At 38.4% G+C, this 21,588-nt stretch overlaps 1 protein-coding gene across 3 annotated transcripts in view; it reads right to left on the bottom strand.

The window, feature by feature from the left end:
* Positions 1–3,684: 3,684 nt before the first annotated feature.
* Positions 3,685–21,588, bottom strand: part of RASGEF1A (RasGEF domain family member 1A) — a 172,237-nt gene continuing 154,333 nt past the window's right edge. For all 3 annotated transcript variants that reach the window (XM_061380021.1, XM_061380023.1, XM_061380022.1), the window contains 11 exons: positions 21,159–21,287; positions 15,713–15,850; positions 10,824–11,045; positions 10,475–10,549; positions 10,158–10,250; positions 8,242–8,344; positions 7,873–7,952; positions 7,101–7,292; positions 6,587–6,710; positions 6,269–6,341; positions 3,685–5,184 (listed from right to left, as the gene is read on the bottom strand). In XM_061380021.1, coding sequence (XP_061236005.1) covers positions 5,160–5,184; positions 6,269–6,341; positions 6,587–6,710; positions 7,101–7,292; positions 7,873–7,952; positions 8,242–8,344; positions 10,158–10,250; positions 10,475–10,549; positions 10,824–11,045; positions 15,713–15,850; positions 21,159–21,287 — 1,254 coding nt within the window. In that variant the 3' untranslated portion in view covers positions 3,685–5,159. The remainder of the gene's footprint in view (positions 5,185–6,268; positions 6,342–6,586; positions 6,711–7,100; positions 7,293–7,872; positions 7,953–8,241; positions 8,345–10,157; positions 10,251–10,474; positions 10,550–10,823; positions 11,046–15,712; positions 15,851–21,158; positions 21,288–21,588) is intronic.

Below are 21,588 nucleotides of genomic sequence, written 5' to 3'. Positions count from 1 at the left end.
CAACAGTCTGTTGCTGCAGTTGATGGTACGTTGCACTTCACTTCTCTGTTTTAATAGGTATTTGGGAGATGGAATGTTGTTAGTAATATCTTCTTTGAATTGAATGTAAACAACTGGATGTTGTTTAAATGTTGAATACCCTCAGGAATAAGAAGAAGCCTTAGTGTGCTCACAAGACAGCAGTTAAAAGATGTTAAGTACTTTCCTGTGTGTAGATTTTCTCCTTACAATTTTTTTGTGTTAGGAGGTTCTGTTGGGTCTCATTGGGTTTCTGCCTCCAAACAGAATTATATTAATTGTAAGATACCTGCTTAACCTGAAGAATCTATATTGCAAGCAAGTATCCACCTAATTTAAAGTTTCTTCTTTTCCTGACTCGGAGTGGGGATATTTGAAACTGATGCTTTGGCTTGTGTTTGCTTTTGGCTTTCTTTTCATCCTATGAAATGGTCTCCACAGCATGCACTGAGGTGAGGCTGTTAACAGTAATCCTCTGCATGAAAATAGTCTTGGGTTTGGGGATTTTGTTCCAGTTTTGGGGGGTTTCTGTGTTTAGTTAGCTTGGGTGGGTGTGTTTTTATTTTTCTTCTGGTAGGTGCTACAAACAGTTTCAAGTAACTTACAGTGATTTTGCCAAACACTGTTCCTTGCAGAACTTGTTATATACTAGTGTTCTTTATTGTTGTTAGAAGCCTAAGTATTCTTAATACTATAAGGTACACATTCTGTTAGATCAGAAACACTATATTGGCTTCATATGTTGAAATTAATGTTGCATTTCCTGGTGGATTGAATTTCTTCCTCATCACATTCATAAGGAAGAGTATCTGTCTGAGACTATCAGCACTCTCTGCGTGACACAAAACTTGATTGCTTTTTAATATTTTCTAATGAAAATAAACTAATATCCCAAAGTTATTTTGTAGTAATCATCTGCATCTGTTTTCTGTGCAAAAACTGAATGTGGTATTGAGAAACCACGAAGATGTTGATGTTAGAAATGGCTTACAATGTTGGAAATAATAGAAACCTTTACATTCTTTACTGTTCTGAATAATGCTACAGAAATGGATATATTTTGGATTGTATCTCCAAATTACTACAGAAGTACACCCCCAAATGTTGTTTCTCTCTCTTCCAAAGCCCACCTTGAGGAGCAGTGACAGTAGGCAAGCCTCTGCAGTGCCTGGGAACCTGTTTCTTTCCTCTTTTTCTTAGTATTGCATTGTCCACCCAGTCCTACTTAATGGCTCCAGGGAACTGAGAGGCAAAATTGTGCTTCCATATACTGTTTTAAAGCTTTTCTGGTTAGTTGGGAAGCTGGGGTGGCTCTCATTAAATTATATACTTCGGTTGCAGACTGAAGATGGAAGATCTGCCTGTGCATCCTTGAAGGATTAGTGATTTATCTCCAAAAGATATACTACCAGTTGTCAGCTGAATTTTGCCACATGAGTTATTTGCTGAAAGAAAGCTGTTTCTTGGGAACTGTTAACTAGATAAATCAAATATCTGCTAACATAACTAAAGCTGTATTACAGCCATTGAGTTACTTCTTGTCAACTGTTCCATGCTCTAATGTCAGTAAAGTGCCTGGAAAGCAATTTTATTGTTTAGTCTTACATCTGTATAAATAGCAAATTTATCCTAATGACAGGATGGGACATAATTGGAAGTGACTTTTCAAGGAGGTAATGTGCATATTAATTATGAGTGTGAACTGGCCATGAGGAAGACTCTTGCCTGCTTGATCCTCTTAATGCTGGTAAACATCATTATCTTTTCTAATGACCCATGGTGACTGAAAGTAGTACTGTTCTACTCTGGGAGTCTGTTGTGGATGTCTGGCTACCAAAACAATTTCCCTGGAGAGTTTTCAACTTACTGAAAATGCTTATGGGACCTCCAGGGCTCTTGCACTTGAAAGATCTAACACTTCTTTTAGGGCTTGTATCCCTGAGAAAGGAGGTATTGTGGGCAGCACTGGGGCAGTGTGTGAGGAAAGCTGAGTTCTTGTCACAGCTCTGTGCTTTTCTAGTCCCTGTGTGACCTTGGAGAAGTGGCTTTGTTTCTGTAAAGTGCAGCATGAAAAAGGGTAGTGGTTGCAACCAAAGGTCCCAGGGTGTTGAAATGTCAACAGAATCTTGCTACAGGAAACCCTGCAGTGTGCTGCACCCAGCAAACGTTTCTGTGCTTTCCTGTTAAAAATATAACTATGTGGGAGGAAAAAAATTCAAATTCAGCTCTTGGGACACACAGACTGTTTTTACACAGTGGAATTGTTAATTGCTTTCATAGAGGAAAATGAAAATATCCTGTAGGAGAGACACTGAATCAAATCCATGAAATACTATTACAGAGACCACATTAGAAGTGGCAGCATATTGTTGGAGTAGCATTGCTCTTGCCTTTGTTGGAAAATGTTTAAATATTTCACAATGTGAAAGTCAGAAAGTAACCAGTTGGTTCATTGTAACTATTTTGCCTTACACGGTTGGTTCACTTCATTCAGATACTGGTTTGTGGCTTGATCAGTTTGCAAGTGAAAAATTACCATGGAAAATATTAAGCCTGGTTGAAGCAAGTTTTTTTTTATTAATGCAAGCACATCCAGTCAAACACGGAATATCCTGCTTTATGGTACAGCTTTATATTTAGCATTTCAGCTCAGAATAGCAAAACACAGTATTTAAGGAATGTATCAAACTGAAGGAGGAAAAATAAACAGGAACCAATGTGGATACTGCATTGATTTCAAGTATATACTAGGACCGATTGACTGGTGAAGTGCACATTCATGTGAAAGCTTTTTCATACATTTACAGAAAGTGTTCTAAAATTGCATTTCAAATATATATTTTTTCTTAAATTTTAAGCATCCCTTTTAAATTTCAATTACATAAACAAAGCTGATATACAATCCCTCTTCTAGTGTCCGACAACATTACTAGCTAGAACATCTCTGAAAGTGCAAAACACTGTAATAATACAGTATAAATATTCTTACTCTAATCCAGGGCTGAAGGTCAGTACTTCAGCACAGGAAAAATAGCAGCAGATCATAAGAATTACCCTTTCCCCATTTCTGGACTGTTCTTGTCTTTTATTTCTCTTTGATGTCAATGCTATGGGAATAGCAAAATGTTGATTTATCTCCCTCCCTTACCCCAACTTACTCTTTTAAGTATTTGTCAAAGTGGAACAGGGAGAGAGGGAAGGCTCTTCAATTTTTCACCATGCTACAGGTCCAATACAGCAAATAATTTCTAAGTAATCCTAGATGCTGCATGAAACAGTGGCGCTGCTCTTGGTTGTAGGCACTCAGCAAGAAGAATCTACTGGACTGGAACAAACCAGACCCTTGGTCCCGCAGATCTTTCCCCTTCTTCAACAGAAGGCAGAATAAGAGAAAACCCATCTACAAGCAGTTGATGCTTTTTAAAGAAGCTTGTGTAGAGGTCCTCTGAGGCTCTACAAGGAAGGCTGCAACCACTGTAAACTCTAGAGGGCCTTGTTTAATATCATCTAATTGCCTGGCTCAAGTAATTACCTTTACAAATATCCAGCCCTCAAGCCTTAAGAGAACACTTACTGTAAAGGACAGAAGATATTAATGGGTAATAATTGGTCAGTTCATCAAAATAAGTTTTAATTCAGCTTTTGAGCTTTTTTTTTTATTTCCTTCTTAATTCAGAGATCAGGTAAGAAACTAAGTCCTGAACTGTGTATTTTATTTTTATCTTTATTTTTTCTTGAAAACAAATACCTTGCAACTTAACATAAGCTCCTCAGGTGCTCATTTGGATAGCCAAATCATGTGTAAACTCAAGACTAAGAGAAGAAATTAGAAATGGTAAGTGCCAGTAGGGTTACAGATCACCTCCAGTTTGGTACTAACCTGGGTTCAAAGGTTTGACCAATCTCTTCTGGTGTCTTCCCTTAGATTTCAATGTGTTCTGGCTCAGTTAATCATGGCTTATAAAATACTGGGAAAAACTTATTACTTTTCTTTGCTTTAATTGTCTGTAAGAGCAGACTAGCATTTTCAAAGGAACCCAGGGAATTAAATGACCAGTTCAGTGGTGATTAGCTCTTCTTCAGTTTCTTTGGAAATTTTAGCCTTAATTTCAAATGAGATATCTGAGTATTCCCTCTCCCTAGCTCATGTATGACTTCTATTTTCCAAAAACTGTTTTCAAAAAAACATATTGAGCCTGTTTTGCAGAGATAAGCTAGGTTACACATTCTTCTCTCAAACAAAATAATAAACAAAAAATCCCTGATTTCTTTTAAAAAGGAAAACACAAACTACTCTGACAGCCAGAATTTAAATGATAGTTCCCAGAAGTATTAGACATGCGTGCATCTTCACATGTGCACGCACTTACACACACACAAGCACACATTCCCCAACAGTTACCCCATCTTATCTTTTTAAATCATGTAACAAAAATATGTTTGCTGCACCATCAATGTTACAGGCAGGTATACTCTACTTCATGTGCCATATTCTCCACTTTATTTAAAGAGTACTTTTTAGCTGGTTTCAAGACATCCATATTTTTATTTTCTTTACTTCCAGTCCAGCGTAATAGAAGGTACACTAAACGATATCAGTACCTTGTAAGGCACTATTTTCTGATGTAGGAGCGGAACATGCTTACTGTAGATGTCTAAGGCCTTGCCTCTACAAACACTAACACGTGTGAACTAACACCTGATTTGAAGGAGACCCTTTACTTCGAGACATGTTGAGTGCTCTGTAGGATACTGCTCCAGTGGAGTACTTAACTGGAACATTGGCTTTAGTTGAGAAGTGTGTTTTTAATTTTTATTTATTTTGGTCGAAGTAATAAAAAATAAAAATTTGGATGCTAATAGAATAAGATCTCCCCAGGGATACCATCTCCCATCATACACTTCATCTCTGAGAACAGGGCCCTGCCCTTGTATTCAAAATAAAAAAAACCAAAACCCTTCGCTCAAGTGCCTTAAGGTTGACATGTGAAATATTTACCACATTTTTCTCATAAAAGTTACTGTATATACAAAACAGACCTCAGCCAGTGAGGTCTTTCTCAGCTCAGTCCAAGTCCTTCAGATTGTAAAAACATGTTCATTCAATGTGCTTCAAAGGCTGCAGATCAGATCCAAGAATCTCAGGCTCTGTTAAGCAGAGTTGTCCTAGAAGTAATAAAAAATAAAATTATCTTCCTGTAACAACAAAAATATTACAGTTTTGGTGATGGTGGGCATTAGATCTATCTTGCATCATTACCTGGAGGCCTTTCTTCAAGAGATACATTTCCAGCTGTTGCAAAGTGGAATGTATCTGTGAATCCCAATAAAGTTGCTGACTTTAAATGAAAATTAAACTTTTATAACATTATTCAGGCCTTTAAGATGCGCTGCGGCAATATGATGTTCTGTCATTTTAAACTATGCTGAACAGCACTGGATTTGATGCAAGTTACACTCTGGGGGTTTCATAAATGAAAAGCTTATGTGGACTTCCTAAGGAACATTGGGATCACTGGGTAGCAGTGTCTCGTCTAGGACAATAGTATCCTAATGTAGCTCAACTGCAGCCCAGGACATACAGGCTTCATTCTTCATTCTTTAGCTGGTACAGGTATTTCAAATCTAAATATCTAACATGGTTTACAAAGGTCTAAATCTCTCTTTCTGCCTTGGCCTCAGTATTAGAATTTTCATCTAAACTAGCTGATCTCATAATGTACATGGAAGAGGTGCTTCCCTCTCTCAGAGGGAGGAGGAATCGAGACTTTTTCCCTTGAGAGTAGGCTGAAAAGTAAGAATATTCATATAAAACTTCACCTTTTTATAGGATTAATAAATGAATAGATATGAGAAATGATAGCAATTTATTATTATCTCTATATATTTGTTTCCCTGAGAAAAGCATGTCTGAAAACAGCTACAAATGTAGATTCTTTTACTGTATTTGATAGCCTAAGGAAAGCATATTCTCTTTTGTAGTCCCAGCAGTGATCTTGCAGCCTGAACTGGTCTGGCTGTTTTCAATGACTTAAAGCTGCCCATATGTCCAAGCCATATGGAATTTTTCAGATTTGAATTTTAGAGAAAAAAAATATATATTTGGGCCAAAATGGTCTTAAACTGTGTATGCAAATAGGAGAAAGCTCATGATGACATGGCTGTGTGTGACTGTAAAAAAATAAAATACAAACTCCCCCCCCAAAAAAAACAAACCAGAAAAACCTCATGTTCTCAGGAAGCTTCATACCTGAGTGTTTTCCAGCTGTCTTTCTCCATGTGGTTTTCTGGGCCTTCACTTTCAAAGGATGCAATGAACAGAGCTAGTAAATAAAATAAGAAAAGATACATGGGCTTGTTAACTGGAGAAAAAGAATTACAAATTACAATAGAGTAGGTGTAACTTGGCAGACTTCATAATGAAGTTTATTCTCCTCAGAAGCTGATACAGAAGTGATAATACATATTTATCAAATATTTTTGCATGTTTTTTTCATCTGCATATTCACTCTAGTGTTCACTATACTGAATATATTCACTCACTGTAGTGCTGAGTAAAGGATTTTACCTTCTTCACTATAAATGGGTGCTGTGAGTAGATAGCTCTGAATCTTCTTGTCTTTTTCAAAAGGGCACTCAACCTGCTTCCATGTCAGGAAATCATGGATCTGTCTTGAAATTTCCCAGAATTTCTGCATGAGGAAATTAAAATAATATTATTAAAATACTGTTTTCTTCCAGCTATTAGTTCTTTTGTCTCAGTTTCACACCCTCAGTCTTACTCATGCTGTTTCTTGTTGCTATTTTAATACCTTTTAAAACTAACCTTCTAACTGATGGAAATTATGTATCAGCAGATTTTTAGCTTCTCTTCTGTACATGCAATTGTGGATCTGCTGGATATGTAATATTAACACAGCAACTTCAAGCACTTGCTTTCACAGGAATTTGGTGAAACCATAGATCATAGCAATGCTGAAGGAATTGGTAATATAATGAACTAGAAGTTCAAAACTGGCAAACGTTTATAATTTACACTGTTTTAAGTAGCATTCCAGTTTCTGTTAATAGCAAAGTCCTACCTTGAAGTTTATCTGCCCATTGGGCAAGCGGTTTGTATGTATTTTGTGCAGAAAGTAGATATCTTTAATAAACAGGTTGAAAACCGGGATGACTATTTTCTCTCTGTTGCTGTTGGCAGTCTGAGATCGCTGTGCTGCTCCTTGCAGGGCTGTGCGGTAGTTACAGAAGTTGCTGGATGGATCCATGTGATGCTGTTTTTATGGGGGGGAAAAGGCAGTCAAGTAATACATGTTTCCTTCCTTCAGGGAACTCATTCTTTATGAATTCTTCGGCCCTCTCAAATTTTCAAGACAAGAGTAGCATATAATTATTATGTCTGGATTCAGGTTTTTCTAACTTCTGTCTGGCTTGGAAGGAGAATTCTGTATTGGCTTTACACCTATGCTTTATTTCAATGGCTAATGGAAACCTGAAAGCGTGAAACCTCCCCATATTCTAACTTGCTGTCATCGATCTTTGCGGTGATGGTTCTGGTTTTGTTTTCATTCAGATCTCCACTAGATGGAGTACTCTTATCAGTTTTAAGTGTAGCAAAATAGCAGCTGCTGGAGTGAAAACGACCTAATTGGAGAAAACATGCTAGGAAGAAATAACCTAAAGAAAGCTTGAACTCTCTGCAGGCAAGTAGGGAGTTTGAAATTCAGGAAATGATCTCCCTAATGTTTATATGCTGGTTACCACTGCCTCGGTGATCTCTGACTTCGTTTCATCCAAACCTCTGGTATGGAATTAGTATTTGGTGGATTTCTAAAGTCTGAACTTTATACATACCTCTAAAACATCAAATTTGGCTGTTTTGACCTTGGACCAAGTTTTCTTTAGCCGTGCTACAGGACTCAAGTTCATGCCAGCTGAATGGAGAGATAAGACAGAAAGAAACAACTGAGTTAAACAGTTTTGTTAGCCCTCTGATTTTTTATGTATGGGCACCAATGTATTTTGGAAGGCAGTTCAGCTTGAGAAACAGAAGTTGTAGCTAACACTTACCCACCCACACGTTAATCTGTCACTGGTACATACTGCCCCTGTAGAAGTGCGTATGCTGAGGTAGTCAGCTGATTTAGGGCAAGTATGAGCATCGTCTTGCCAGTCAGGTTGTAAAATGGAGTGCCTTCTGTCATCTGTGTCAAGGATACTCACAGATAATAGCCATCATTGAGTTGAAGTTTCCGATATTGAAGCATTCTCTTGCCACATCAATGAAAAATTCCACCATTCTTGTACGCTGCTTTTTCTTTACAACCTGAAAAAAAAACACCCAAGGATCTGTTAAGAGGGAAGGGATGGACTGAATTTTGGATGGGATATTCAGTAAAAGGCATTGTAACAGGTTGATTGAATAGACATTTCAAGATTTGATCCAGCTAAATCTCGTGATGATAATAGCATTGAAGGTATTTTGTTAAGATTAACTTTTGTTAAAAGAGCAGAAGTATTTGGGACTACTATCAATTCTTTGTCTAGCTGTGGGGGAATGTAAGGTTTTGTTTATTCATGAAGTTCAACGTTTTGGGGAATCCTGTATAAACAGGCTGACACTTTCAGCAATTTCCCGTTACTTGAAAAAGAAGATAACCTGAAGCTGCTGTTCCAAAGAATATATGCAAAAAAAAAACCCTAAACCTGTGAGGAAGAGGGAAAAGCAGACTTAAGAGCAGGGCATATGACGTGAATATAAGGGAGAACAGTTACAATATCCCAGTTTTCTCATTTTACAGTGTATACTCTTAAATTATGTTTTGAGAGCAGGTAGTGATGATGATCAAATGTACAAATTCCCATTCATGCTAACACAAAAATAATCTAGCAAGCTATGCTGAAAGAATCTCGTAAGTTATGCGGACATCTGCTTTGCAGATTTTTTTCTTTTAATATAAATGGCAAAGCAAGATTAATATATAGCATTGTTTCCAAGCTTCATTTCCAAAAGCCATCAATCTTTTTCTCTCTCCTTTTCTTTCTCTTTTTTTTCAATTTTAAGCTAGTATTATTGCCTATATTACATTCATTTATTGAGATCTTTCCTATATTTAGATCTGGAAGTTTGTTCTGGCTTGTACAAAAATGGCTCCCAAGTGGTGACTGCAGACTACTTCACCAGGGAATTCGTTTTTCTTTTTAAAAAACACAACCTCTTGCATAAATACTTCAGTTTCCATGTTATACTGAAAGAAAATCATTCAGTAGTCAATGGCTTGGCTTAGCCTTTTTGTTTGACTAGTTTACCAAATCTATTAGCCATACAAGCCAGCTCTGGAAGATGTCTTCGTGTGTTTTTGTAGTAAGTGTCTGTGAAAGCAGGAAATCCTAAGATATAGGATTGATATGTCAAACTTCCTGAAATTCCCCTGAGAATCTGGATTCCCATAGAAGAGGAATAGGAGAACAGGAGAATTCCTGACTAATAGGAATTGAGAGAAAATGTCCCATTTGCTTGAATTGGTGCATATTAATAGGAACCTAAAATGACAAAGAATAAAAAAAAGTTTGTTGTTCAGGGAAAGAAAAAAGTTTATGGGGCAGTGAACCTTACATTTCTTTATTACATGATAGAAGTTACTTTAACTTCTAATAAAATTGTTCTTGCACTTTTTAATCTTTCCAGTACTCCACCTTCCTTTCAGTCTTCAAAGAAAGCTTATTGCTGATTTTTCAGCAACAAATATGTATATATGACAGTGCTAATGATATCTAAACGCACTGGAAGAACAGCTGTTTATTGGTAAATCTGCATATAAAGATGAGTATCTTCTTAAGAATTAATGTATGTATTTAAACAAAATAAACCCAAAAGAGCTCCTAATGCAAGCTCCACATGTTTAATTTCACTGCATGACTAATGCTACTACAGAAGATAGACAAAACTAGAGAATACATGCGAAGTCAAACATGACCATGAACTCTCAACCATATAAGCGTGAAAATAATTTAATGCTTAAGTAATGCCATTATCTTTAATTGCACTGCTAATATTTTAAATCTCTATTAGACCATTGTCTGTCTCTTGTCCTTAAGGCCAGTATCTCTTTGCTATCTTTGTTTCTGTGAATACCTACCCGACAAATCTCTGTAGCTACCAGCATGCTGAGACAATTGAACCAATTGTCATAGGCCTCCAAATTATAGGTTTTGGTCACATCGCCTCGGCACTGTAAGAGAACAGGCCACGTGTTAATCCTATCCTGTAGCATGATAAAGTCAGCATACCAAAGGATAAATGTCCTTTTCACATCCAGGTGAAATCACGTTGGATATTTTTTAAGGCAGTTAAGAAAATGTCAGTCTTTCTTGCACAAAGCGTACTCAGATTATGGAGGTTCTTTACCCAGATTATTTTTTGTTTCTTTTTCCCTCCACACCCTTTCTTGTATACCTTGTGATTATCCAGGGAGTCCATGTGGCTGACAATCTGCATCAGATCCTCTGGGTAAATGTTGCTCACCCTTTCCTGTGTTTTGGAGAGATGAGAGATTGTGACTGCACAGACAAACAGAGTTTAGTGGAAAACGCATCAATAAAGACAAAGTTAGGAGAACATTTTGGTAACTTTTCTTACAGTTGAGATGTGTGAGGTGTTACTGGTGTAGCTCATTGGTCTTACTTGGTACTTTTTGATTAAAACACTGGAGGCTTTCAGTGAAGCCATAGCAAAGCTTACACAATGAGTATATTAATATTTACTAAATGGAAAATTAAATCGTTCACACAAATTTGTGTCTCACCAGTTCGACATAGGTCAGCTGCTGTGCCAAGATCAGAGGGTCACAGCACACGCTCAGGATGTCCTTTTGAGTTGACTGTGGCTTGGTTTTGAGAATGGTGCCTTTGTCAGTAGCAGGTTGCCGGAATTTCTCTTTGATTTCCTGGTACTGGCTCCGTGCAGAGAGGGCCATCAGGAGATTCTGTGTCATTTGGCTAATGATCTTTTTCACTGTTCCGTTTTCCTAAGCAAAAGGCAGAAACAATGCTAAAAAACTTAAGGTCTTGCAGACACAGATCGCCAGAGAATTTCTGACAGGGAAAAAAATAAATGCCTGCTATCTGTTTTCTTTCATCTTACCTGAGCTGATAATCTTATGTCAAATTAACTTGTCCTAACTGCCCACAGAACTTCATAGGGACATTGTTATGCCTGCCTGCCTTCCCAACTCTGTTTCACTTATTTGGCTGTCTGCTCCTTGTGGCAGTTTTTGGCTAGTACCCCCATTTCAAAGGCATCCATGTAAACAGCTTAATAGTGGTTAAGGTGAAAGGTCGTTGACTTGCTTGCACAAGGCTTCTTGAATTCTCTGTGTACAAAGTGCCAAAAAGCTCCTTCTCATTCTGACCAGACCCATTGATTATCAAGTCTAGCCCAGGCATAACCTAGGGAATTAGTGTTCAAGAATATATCCCTAAAATACACTGGTTTGGCTTTGAACAACTACAGCATGCGAAGGTTTTGGTAAACGCACAATGCACATCTTGCTCTTTGACAACTCAAATGCCTTTCTGTTTATCAGGTGCAGATTTTAAACATAGGACCAATAAGGATACCTACTGGTAAAGCCACAGAACTGCTATCCATCTGCTCAGTGTTTTGATAACTAAGGCAAGCTAAATGCTTTCTGACATTGCTTGTGTCCTATAGACATTCCTCAACGAAATCAACTCCAAAGAACTAACTTGATCAGTGTTCTGCTTCTCCATCCATCCTGTTACTGCTTTAAATGACCTAGGTTCTCCAATCCTGTTCTTCCTGCTCCTTAGAAATCAGAAAAACATAATTCTACCAAAGACAGTCCTCTTTCCTACACAATTGTTCTGTTGCTTGCATGCAAATTATTTCTCTCAGCCACAAGAATAACTGTTTACAACTTGCTCTGTTGGTTTCTGCCAGTCAACTGGATACACTAGAAAGAACTGCAATGAATCTGTGATCGTTCAAAGAAGCCACTAATGTGCAGTGATGACTGAAATTATGTACCAGATGTGAGAGACGGTGACTACCAAATACTTGTATATTGCATGGTATAATTAAGCAATAATAGTGTCAGAGTGTTGCTTTACAAGGCAATAATCTGACTCCCAAGTGAAATCAAATGAAAAGCTGAAAGCAGCGTAGCTCATCTTGAGGCAACTGGATTACTGCCGAACAGCAGCTGTCTAGAGCCATTTGTGATATTGTGCTACAAGTGCTCAGAAATGCCAAAGGAGCAGGGTGTGGAGGGTGCTAAAATAAAGTGCTGATTGTGTTCTCTGGTATCCTGAGCTTTCTATTGTAAATCTTTTACTTCAGCTGCTGTGTCTGATTTATCCACACCTCTGAGAGGAAGCAGATGTTCTAGATATGGACCACAAAGAATAAAACTTGAAGGCAGGTGAGAGTATCACAGTATTTGAAGGCAAATCAAGAAACTGCAGTGACATGAAAAACTATGGCTTACTTAAGCTACTGTAAATTTATTAGCATCTTAATACTAAGACAAATACCCTTATACATTTCACAGTTTTCTTTCGTTACTAGTCTTACCCTAAAATTTCTTACAACTGTGGAAAATAAGTCAATGAGAGTACAATAACTTGTTTGAATTCAAGCAAGACATTTGCTCTTGGGGCACAACCCAGGCTGTACCAATAGCTATTTGATATGCTGTCTGTTATCACTAGGACAAGCATCTGACTGCTTTCTGTGAGTTCTCAGTTGACTTTACAGAATCATAGGATGGTTAAGGTTGGAAAGGACCTTAAGATCATCTAATTTCAACCTCCCTGCCATGGGCACAGACACCTCACACTAGACCATGTTACCCAAGGCTCTGTCTAACCTGGTCTTGAACACTGCCAGGGATGGACTATTCACAACTTCCTTAGGCAGCCTGTTCCAGTGCTTTCTATCCTATGTATGGAGAACAGTGTCTTAGGAGACTAGGAAAAGCTTTAAAATACAAATAAAACCCCAAACCATTACCATAATCCCTTGTGGAAGCACAGTATGGGTATACTTATTATTATATACTTATACAGTATTGTGGTGACAAATACTGAGAGCAAGAGCTTTTGTCACTGTTAAATTATGTCTCCTGGGGTCAGATGCGGCACAGTTCTTCACTGATCAAGTTTGATCCCCTTAACAAGGCTACAAGTCAAAATGGTGATGCTGTAACTAATGGATGTCATTAGATTCCTCAGATGCCAGAGCACTGAGCCACTTCAGGAAGACCTGTGTTTCTCAAATGACAATTTATTCATGCATATCAGAGTGGGAGGAAAGGGGAAGAGAAAGACAGACCACAAGTTCACTCTAGTTCAAAGTGATAGACAAATTAAATACTAAGATACTACCGCTAAAAAAACTCTGCCAAGTCCCCTTTCACAGTAGTATCTCTGCCAACACACATAAACCTTTTTGCCCTTGTCTACAAAAGGAATAGAAGGAATATTACAATCCTATTTCCTTTTCTCCTCCTACTCTCAGGCGCTGACATTTTCATAGTGGCATCCAAGTAAACAGCTTTGCTTATGCAATAAAACTGACATACTTCCTTTTGACAACTTGGTAGCACCTAATCGTATTGTGTCCTATCACTGATTCATGCAGTGCTGTCAAACCTGTTGGTCTTCATTTTCTCCATACATGAATCAACAGAAACACGTAATACAACTGCCTTTCAATTTCCTGCTAGTTGTTCTTAAATATCTTCAGGTGGTGGGTTTAAAAACAAGAAGCAGCTTCTACTTCTCTATGAGTAAGCCTTTCATGTTCATACGAATGCTTAACAATTAATTCCCTTGCAGTCCTTCTTTCTGTCTACTGGTAGTGACTTTCTCAATGAGGAAAATAAGTGTTGATTCAGCCCTTGTTTTATTTGATTTTGATTTATCTGTTTGCTTTACAAAAGTCTTGTGGGGCCTAATTTTCTTCATAGGCTAGAAACTCAGAGCTGTTAAAGCTGATGAGTGACGAGGTAGCAAAGTTTCTTTTGTGGAATTATTGTGTATGTCACCTGAGACAAAAAAAAATCAGTTGCTGATTACTGTTAGGAGCTAAAAATGAACTATTAAATAATAAGTATCTTCACCTTGAGCAAGAATACATGCAATTATAGAATATTTAGGGCTGGAGAGGACCTTAAGATCATCTAGTTCCAACTCCTCCCACACTATAACATGTCGTCCAAGGCTTTGTCCAACCTGGCCTTGAACTCTATCAGGGATAGAGCATTTACCACTTCTTTGTGCAGTGTGTTCCAGTGCCTCACCACCCTCACAGTAAAGAACTTCTTCCTTATATCTAACCTGAACTTCCCCTGTTTAAGTTTAAACCCATTACCACTTGTCCTGTCACTACAGTCCCTGATGAAGAGTCCCTCTCCAGCATCCTCCTAGGCTCCCTTCAGATATTGGAAGGCTGATATGAGGTCTCCATGCAGCCTTCTCTTCTTCAGGCTGAACAGCCCCAAATTTTTCAGCTTGTCTTAATACAGGAGGTGCTCCAGTCCCCTGATCATCCTCGTGGCCCTCCTCTGCACTTGTTCCAACAGCTCCATGTCCTTTTTATGTTGAGGACACCAGAACTGCACACAATACTCCAGGTGAGGTCTCAGGAGATGTCGTGGTTTAACCCACAGCCAGACAGCTTGTTACCCACTCCCCCCCCTTCTTGCCCTCCCCCTACTCCTGGGGGAACGGAGAGGAGAATCAAAAAGAAATGCAACTCCCACGGCTTGAGATAAGAACAGTTTAGTAACTAAGGTACAATACGAATCACCACTGCTACCACCAACGACAACAATGATAAGAGAAAACAGCAAAGGAAAGGAGTACAATACCACGCGCCGAACCGCCAGTCCGACCCGGCCGACCCCCTCTCCTTCCGGGTTCCCCCCCAGTTCCCCCCTCGGCATGACGTGCTGTGGTATGGAATACCTCTTTGGTCAGTTTGGGTCAGGTGTCCTGTCTCTGCTTCCTCCCGGCCTCCCCTCCTCCCTGGCAGAGCATGAGACTCACAAAGTCCTTGGCCAAACCAAAACATCATTTTTATCACCTTTGTTCCGAGCCCGAAAGTCAAAACACAGCACTGCACCAGCTACCAAGAAGGAGAAAAAATGACTGCTGCTGCTAAACCCAGGACAGGAGAGCAGAGCAGAGAGGCAGGATCAGCTCCTTCGACCTGCTAGTCATGCTCCTTTTGATGCAGCCCAGGATATGGTTGGCTTTCTGGGCTGCAAGTGCACACTGAAGCAGGCTCATGTTCATTTTCTCATCAACCAACACCCCTAAGTCCTTCTCTTCAGGGCTGCTCTGAATCTCTTCTCTGCCCATTTGATACAACTAGTTGATATGCCTTGCAGGACTTAAGAGTAGTAACAAAGGTTGGAATGTAAGTCATGATGAAAGTTAACTATATTGTGCCATTACAGTCACTGGCCCTTCTCCTTTTGCACTATATCCATTTCTCATATTTTGTCTCTTTCTCTTAGACTTGGTTATACAGTAGACAGTTTCTGGTAGTGGACCACTAAGTTCATCTCTCGGCACATGTCCTGCACTTATGTTGACAGTTTACAGGGTTTGTATATTTAAAGGTTGACAAATATTGCTTTACCACTTAATGTTTATCCATCCCTACCTCATCACATTGTGTGATTCTGTGAGCAATCTCCTTCAGTTCTTTCATGGATTTTTCATCTTGGAAATCATAGGGGAAAGTTTCAGTCCATTCCTTCAGGAGCTGAATGATTTTGGCAGCGAAGGATTTTAGCTTTGCCTAGAAAGAGACAGTGAGTTGATTACTGATCAAAGACTCTTCTGACTGCAGAGTAAATTATCTGATGAAGGTTCACATAAACTAGAGACACCCTTGAAAATACTTTGCATTGGTAATATGTGAAGAGGACAAAAAGAATATATTTAACTGTGAGCTAGTTTCCCAAATAGTATGGTTTGTCCTCCTTTCGTGGTAGCTGGTAATGTCTCTTACCAAACACTGAAAAGATATTTTCAAGGTTAGCTGTATGAAGCCAGGAAGGTGACAAGATTAGTTTGTGACTTACTTGATTGAAGTCAATGGGACTTTTGCTGATATATGCCATCTGAGCCAGCAGTACCTTAGTGTTTGAACTCAAATGTATACAAGCTGCAGTACTCTAGCAAGCATCTTTCATAAGAGACATTCACAAAGACATTTTTGTTATATAGAATTTATCAGACCCTCCATGTTGAGTTGTATATTTAAATAAATGTATGTCAGGAAATATGTGTGTGTGTTCTCTCCATGACATCTAAATCTAGATGGACTTTGCAAATAAAAAGTATTGGCTCTTACTCAAAAGGCTGTCAACCATAGAAAGGGAAGGGAGAGCTATTTTCTAAGCTCTTCTGTTATCCATGAATCTTTAAAGGCTTTTCATCAGTTAGACCCAAATTGGATGCCAATTATTCCACTATGCTAACAATAGACAGCAGCATCAGTAAATCCAAGGAAGCACTCCTGTAAAATTGGGAGTATGAGTGCTAAGAACACTTTAACAAACAAGAAGAATCAAAACTTAATTCAGGTTGTATTTATCTTTCCATCCAGCTTGTGATGCACTGAAGAAAAAGAGGAAGCTTTCATTTGTGTTTACCTTCCCACTTGTGCAAGCTACAGAAGTTCCACTACACAGCAGTTCCTTCCCCCATGCACAGTGTGCTTTCCTCATTGCACTCTTAGGGATTTACAGAAGGTGACTTAGCATGTGAGTGTCACTACAGGAAATTGGTGTATTTTCTTTTAAGACAAATAGAGACTGTGTTCCAAGAACTGGTAGGGACTCCTGCCAAAACGTCATCTGATCATGGTATTGTCCCAGTTTATTTGATCAAAACCAAAAGTCAACCAAACTAAGCTGATTTTCTTGCATTTCTTTACATCTCACTTATATATAGTCAGTGCAGTATTAATAATGATTGATAAGAACTCTGAAGTTAAACCATGCACACTTGAATGAATCCCCAATCTGAAAATGAGCCAGTGTTCCTTGTAAGTCTAAAGGGAATTTCCTTGCCCTTTTATTTTTTTTCCTCCCAGAACAGCAAATTGCACTTTGCTAGCATTCTTTTCCTGTTTTTATTGATAGCATTAATTTATCTTCTTCATGAGAGAAGCACAGAATAGTTGTATAGCAAGGGCAAAAGAAATCATTACCTTTTTCTGGCAGCAGACATTCCTGCAAAGCAGTGTCTGCTTGTGCCACCTCTGTGGAGCCCACATTCAAGGTATTTCCGAACGGTATAGGACAGAGTTCCAGATTATAATTGTCTGTCCTCTGAACTCACGTTGTCATTGGCCCTGGGGAAAATATAATTTATACTTCTTTGCTGAGGAATGTATGGAGCCTGACATTACTAAAAGAATAATCTGTAGGTGGTGAAACAGAATTAATTAGCAGGCCAGTGTGGTTTGCTTCAATTAAGTTAACAAGTATATGCATACTCTACTTTTGTTTATCAAAAGCTGCTGTGGAACAGATTTTTGGTATTAATTATCCTAACTAGACTTTCTTTTTAACTTCTGAAACTTAAAAGGGATGGATGGGGGCAGTAAAGTTCCAAAATCCATCCTTAGGCCATGACAAGCATCTCTGTATGAACACCAACCTCTTATCTTACATATCTGCTCATGAGTTGCTAGCATTTGCTTCTTCCATCGTGATGGAAAGCTAGGCATCAGTTGTAAGACAAACTGCAAACAATGTTATTTGTCGTGTAATTTCTCTTCAGATGTAAAAAGGTGTAATGTTTTATCAGATGCTCTTAATGTTAATGAAAATAAGGTATGCTTTCTGAGAGCAATGCTATAAAACATCAGTAAAGTAAAAGATGAGTTTCCTGTTTCATGTACACTCTGATGAAACCCAAAGCAGTGTGACAGGCTCGATGCATGTAATTTGTAATAGCCTAGATAAAAATCACACAGACATGTGGGTAGCAGCACGCATTTTCCTTTTTGCCACAGTTGCAACAAACCTACCAACCTAGTCTTGTCTGTAGTCCTACCCCAGATGCGAGCTTCCTTGCGAGCCCTGACAAAGAGTTCTCTCGAGTCTGTGGGAACACTTTTCCCATAAATATTTCTTTGAGAAGAAAAATACTTCTATTAAGTACTGTCGATCAACTCTACTGAATGAGACAAGACAGGAAGGACCAAGAAACAACTGCTAATTAGAAAGGACGGCAATAGCAGTACTGTGCTTGTAAGAAAGGGAGGTTTAATGACAATGAACCAGTTATAAGTACTGTTTTGATTTTTGACTTTAAAAAGGAGCACTTAGTGGTGTCAAGACCCAAGGGAAATCATAATGTTTTTGATAGGACTTATGTATCCCCAAGACAGGCTTAATAGGAATTAATTTCTATTTTCTCATTTTATTTCTTACTTCTTCGACTTTTGAGTTAAAAAATACCCTCAAGCTGCAGAAATTATGCACCACAGTTTTAACAACAGGCTTTTCCACTGAGTAATACTATACAAATTTTATTTTGTTTTTTTTTTTCCTGTGACAGTCTAGTTTGGGTCTTTCCAATCTCTAATGCACTTAAATTAAGTGTTAATTTTTATCCTTTATGGTTAAATTTTAGAGTTAAATTTTATCCTTAAAGAGTTACATTTTATCCTTAAAGAGTTAAATTTTATCCTTTATGGTCAAGCTTAACTTCTGACTTGTATATTATAATTGAAGCCTTAAACCATGAAACCCTTCCTTTTTATGAGTGGCCAAAGGAGCTTTGAGCAGGCTCCATGACATCCCAGAGTGTTTTTCTTTTCAATCTGCTTCACTCTGGATTGTGCTCTGTAGGACTCTCTGACTAGCCAGTGATGTAAAAAACAAATGCATGATAACTATTGTGATGTGTAACCTCAAAACCTGGCTCCTCGCCACTTTTCCAGCTCTTATGCTATCCAGACTGCAAGTCAGCCAGCTTCCCATCTTAAGCGACTTGCGCAAGCGAACACTGTCAGAAACGATCAGAGCTGCTTTAAGTGCTTTTGCCAGCTATTTCCTGCTATGGAGCCACTTAATTAGAAGGTGCTGGTAGCTGATGATATTTTAATGGGTTATGACTATTAATATACAGAGTGTCTGGAGTTGAGAATTTTTATGCTGCATATGAAATGAGTTTTTATTTGTTGACAGATAGAAAAACAAATGTTTGTGAATGCTAGTGGTTGAACTTTTCTGTAAAACATACAGGTGCTTGCAGTAGAGGACATCAAAGTAGTCATTTGAGAGGAATGTCAGAAGCTGATGTAGTGTTTTCCAAGAATTTTGTGTTTAGTGGGCAGGAAAAACATTACAGTTTATATTAAGGGGGTAGGAAGGGGTCAAGGCCATAGTAGGAAAAGCAACCAGCAAAGCAAGAAATTAAAGCAGCCTCCCAAACACTCGTGTTTTACTGTGACCCTGCTGTTTGTTGGTTTTCCTGTAGGCCCCTTTCCTAACTGTCAGCAGAAGGTGTAAGAGTGTGGGTGTTTGGACCTATTGGCTGCTCTATTCCACAGCCTTTTCAAAGTGGAAGCCATGATTTTTAAAACATCTGCTGAAAAGCCAGAATAATACTACTTTACAACTAATAGCTTTAAACAGCTGGGTGATTTAGTTCCCAGACACTATTTTCATTTGAAAATATTATAAGTGTATCGTTATTCACAAAAGTTTCATCTTATCCCATTATTTTTAAATCCAAGTATTTTAGAGATGTATTTTGACACTAGCTGCTGACAGCAGTTGTCTTCATGTCTACATTTTTACCCACTGCATGATTCATATGGTCCCAGCATCTCTTACAAATTCCTGCCTCTGTTGTTTAGTTACCTGTTGCTGAGGAACCATTACAATTTAGTGTCAGTTTGAGGTTGCTCAGTCATGAACTAGTTCAGCAGTGACAATGGGAATGGTTATGACTTCTGTGTACAAAGCTGGAGGCAGTGGTTCTTGCAACTTCTTTATCAAACCCCTTGAATTTACCAGCACCTACACCATAAGTTATATAGCTATTTCGTGAATTGATCAGGGGAGTAACCTGTATGAAAGTAATTTTGCTGTAAGTGATTGGTTTTCCCTATGGAGTAATTTTGTGACATAATAAAAGACTACATCCCAGGAACAGTAAGGGAGACAGAGATGTCTGTACTGCTGTCAGAAGCTCTGTATTGCCAAACCATGGATTTATTTTTTTGTAGTTCCTACTCAAGAGCAGTGATACACCAAGGAGAAAACAAAACGGGATAACAATATGCTGAAAATTAAAAATGTGAGGATGTAATTTTTCACCATAGAAGAATGGATCCAAAGCATGCCTGGGATTTGAACAATTTAGGTCTTTAAGTACTTGCTGATTTCATCCTTGTTTCTGTTGCTTTTATCTGCATCCCAGCTTGGACTATTCTGTTACTTCAGTTTCATTCAAAAGCCCTTAAATCCATCTAAGTCTCACCATTATGGAAAATGTGTATTGAAGTGCATATCATAAACTGACCCAGTTTGGTTTAATCGGTTGTAGTAAAACTGCATAGTCATATGGGTCAGCACAGGCTACCATTTTAAGTAGTGCATACACTAATTTTTGTAAGAGGTAATTCTGGTTTACTTTCACACCAGCTGAAAAACACTGCACCAATAACTTATAGTAGGGCGCTCAACTCTAATAGGATGCTGAAAGGGACTGGAGAAAGGAGAATCAGATTCAAGAAAGACCTAATTTGGTGAGGCTCAAAAGGGCAAAATGGCTTGCAGGGCAAAATTCATGGCAGATACACACACTGCACCAGTCCACAACACCAACCTGTAGCCAGGTTGTATTTCCAGCCACTGTATCCAACTGGTAAGGTAGTACATAGCCTATGTTTGTGGCTAGCAAAGAACAAACAGTACTTCAGGACAAAAGATCCAAATGGAACTGCATCCAGCAATGCATGCCCAATTACCATTTCAATTTATTCTTTTATCACTTTATTCAGCTTTACAATGAGAGAGAGAAAGTGAGAAATAAACAACAGTAGCACAGCTAACTGAAGGACATAATGGTTTATTTACCTTTTCTGACTCAATCCCCGTTTCTAGCTGCTGCTTCTGTTTAATGCACAGCTGTCCCACTTTAGCCAAGAGCTCATGTGGGTGAATGAAGACTCGTGAGCTCAGAAGGAAAGTGAAGATGTATGTCCTCTGTGGAAGTAGAAAGAAAAAAAAGTTGAATAACTTTATCTAAAATAATCTGTCTTCCTTGGAAAAACTATTCCACAAACCACGAATGTAACTTTCGTTCATTTAAAGTTTTTAATATTTTTTTCCTGTCTCCAGAGACATGGTCGTCTTTCTAGGTCTGTTAAAAGGAAATGCTGTAGGCTTCAAGGCTGTTAACTGTGGTGTTTTCAGATTCCCAAATTATTTCCCTTTAAGATGCCAAACTAGTCATTGCTCACCAAAAAGACAAATGAAACACATCCAGTGCAGGGTGCTGTGCCTC

The sequence above is a fragment of the Neopsephotus bourkii genome, unplaced genomic scaffold (assembly GCF_033783945.1).
Source record: "Neopsephotus bourkii isolate Nb327-2 ecotype Australia unplaced genomic scaffold, CSIRO-AGI_Nbou_v1 NB_1783, whole genome shotgun sequence".
Taxonomy (NCBI): domain Eukaryota; kingdom Metazoa; phylum Chordata; class Aves; order Psittaciformes; family Psittacidae; genus Neopsephotus; species Neopsephotus bourkii.
This window is presented reverse-complemented; position numbering and strand designations above follow the sequence as displayed.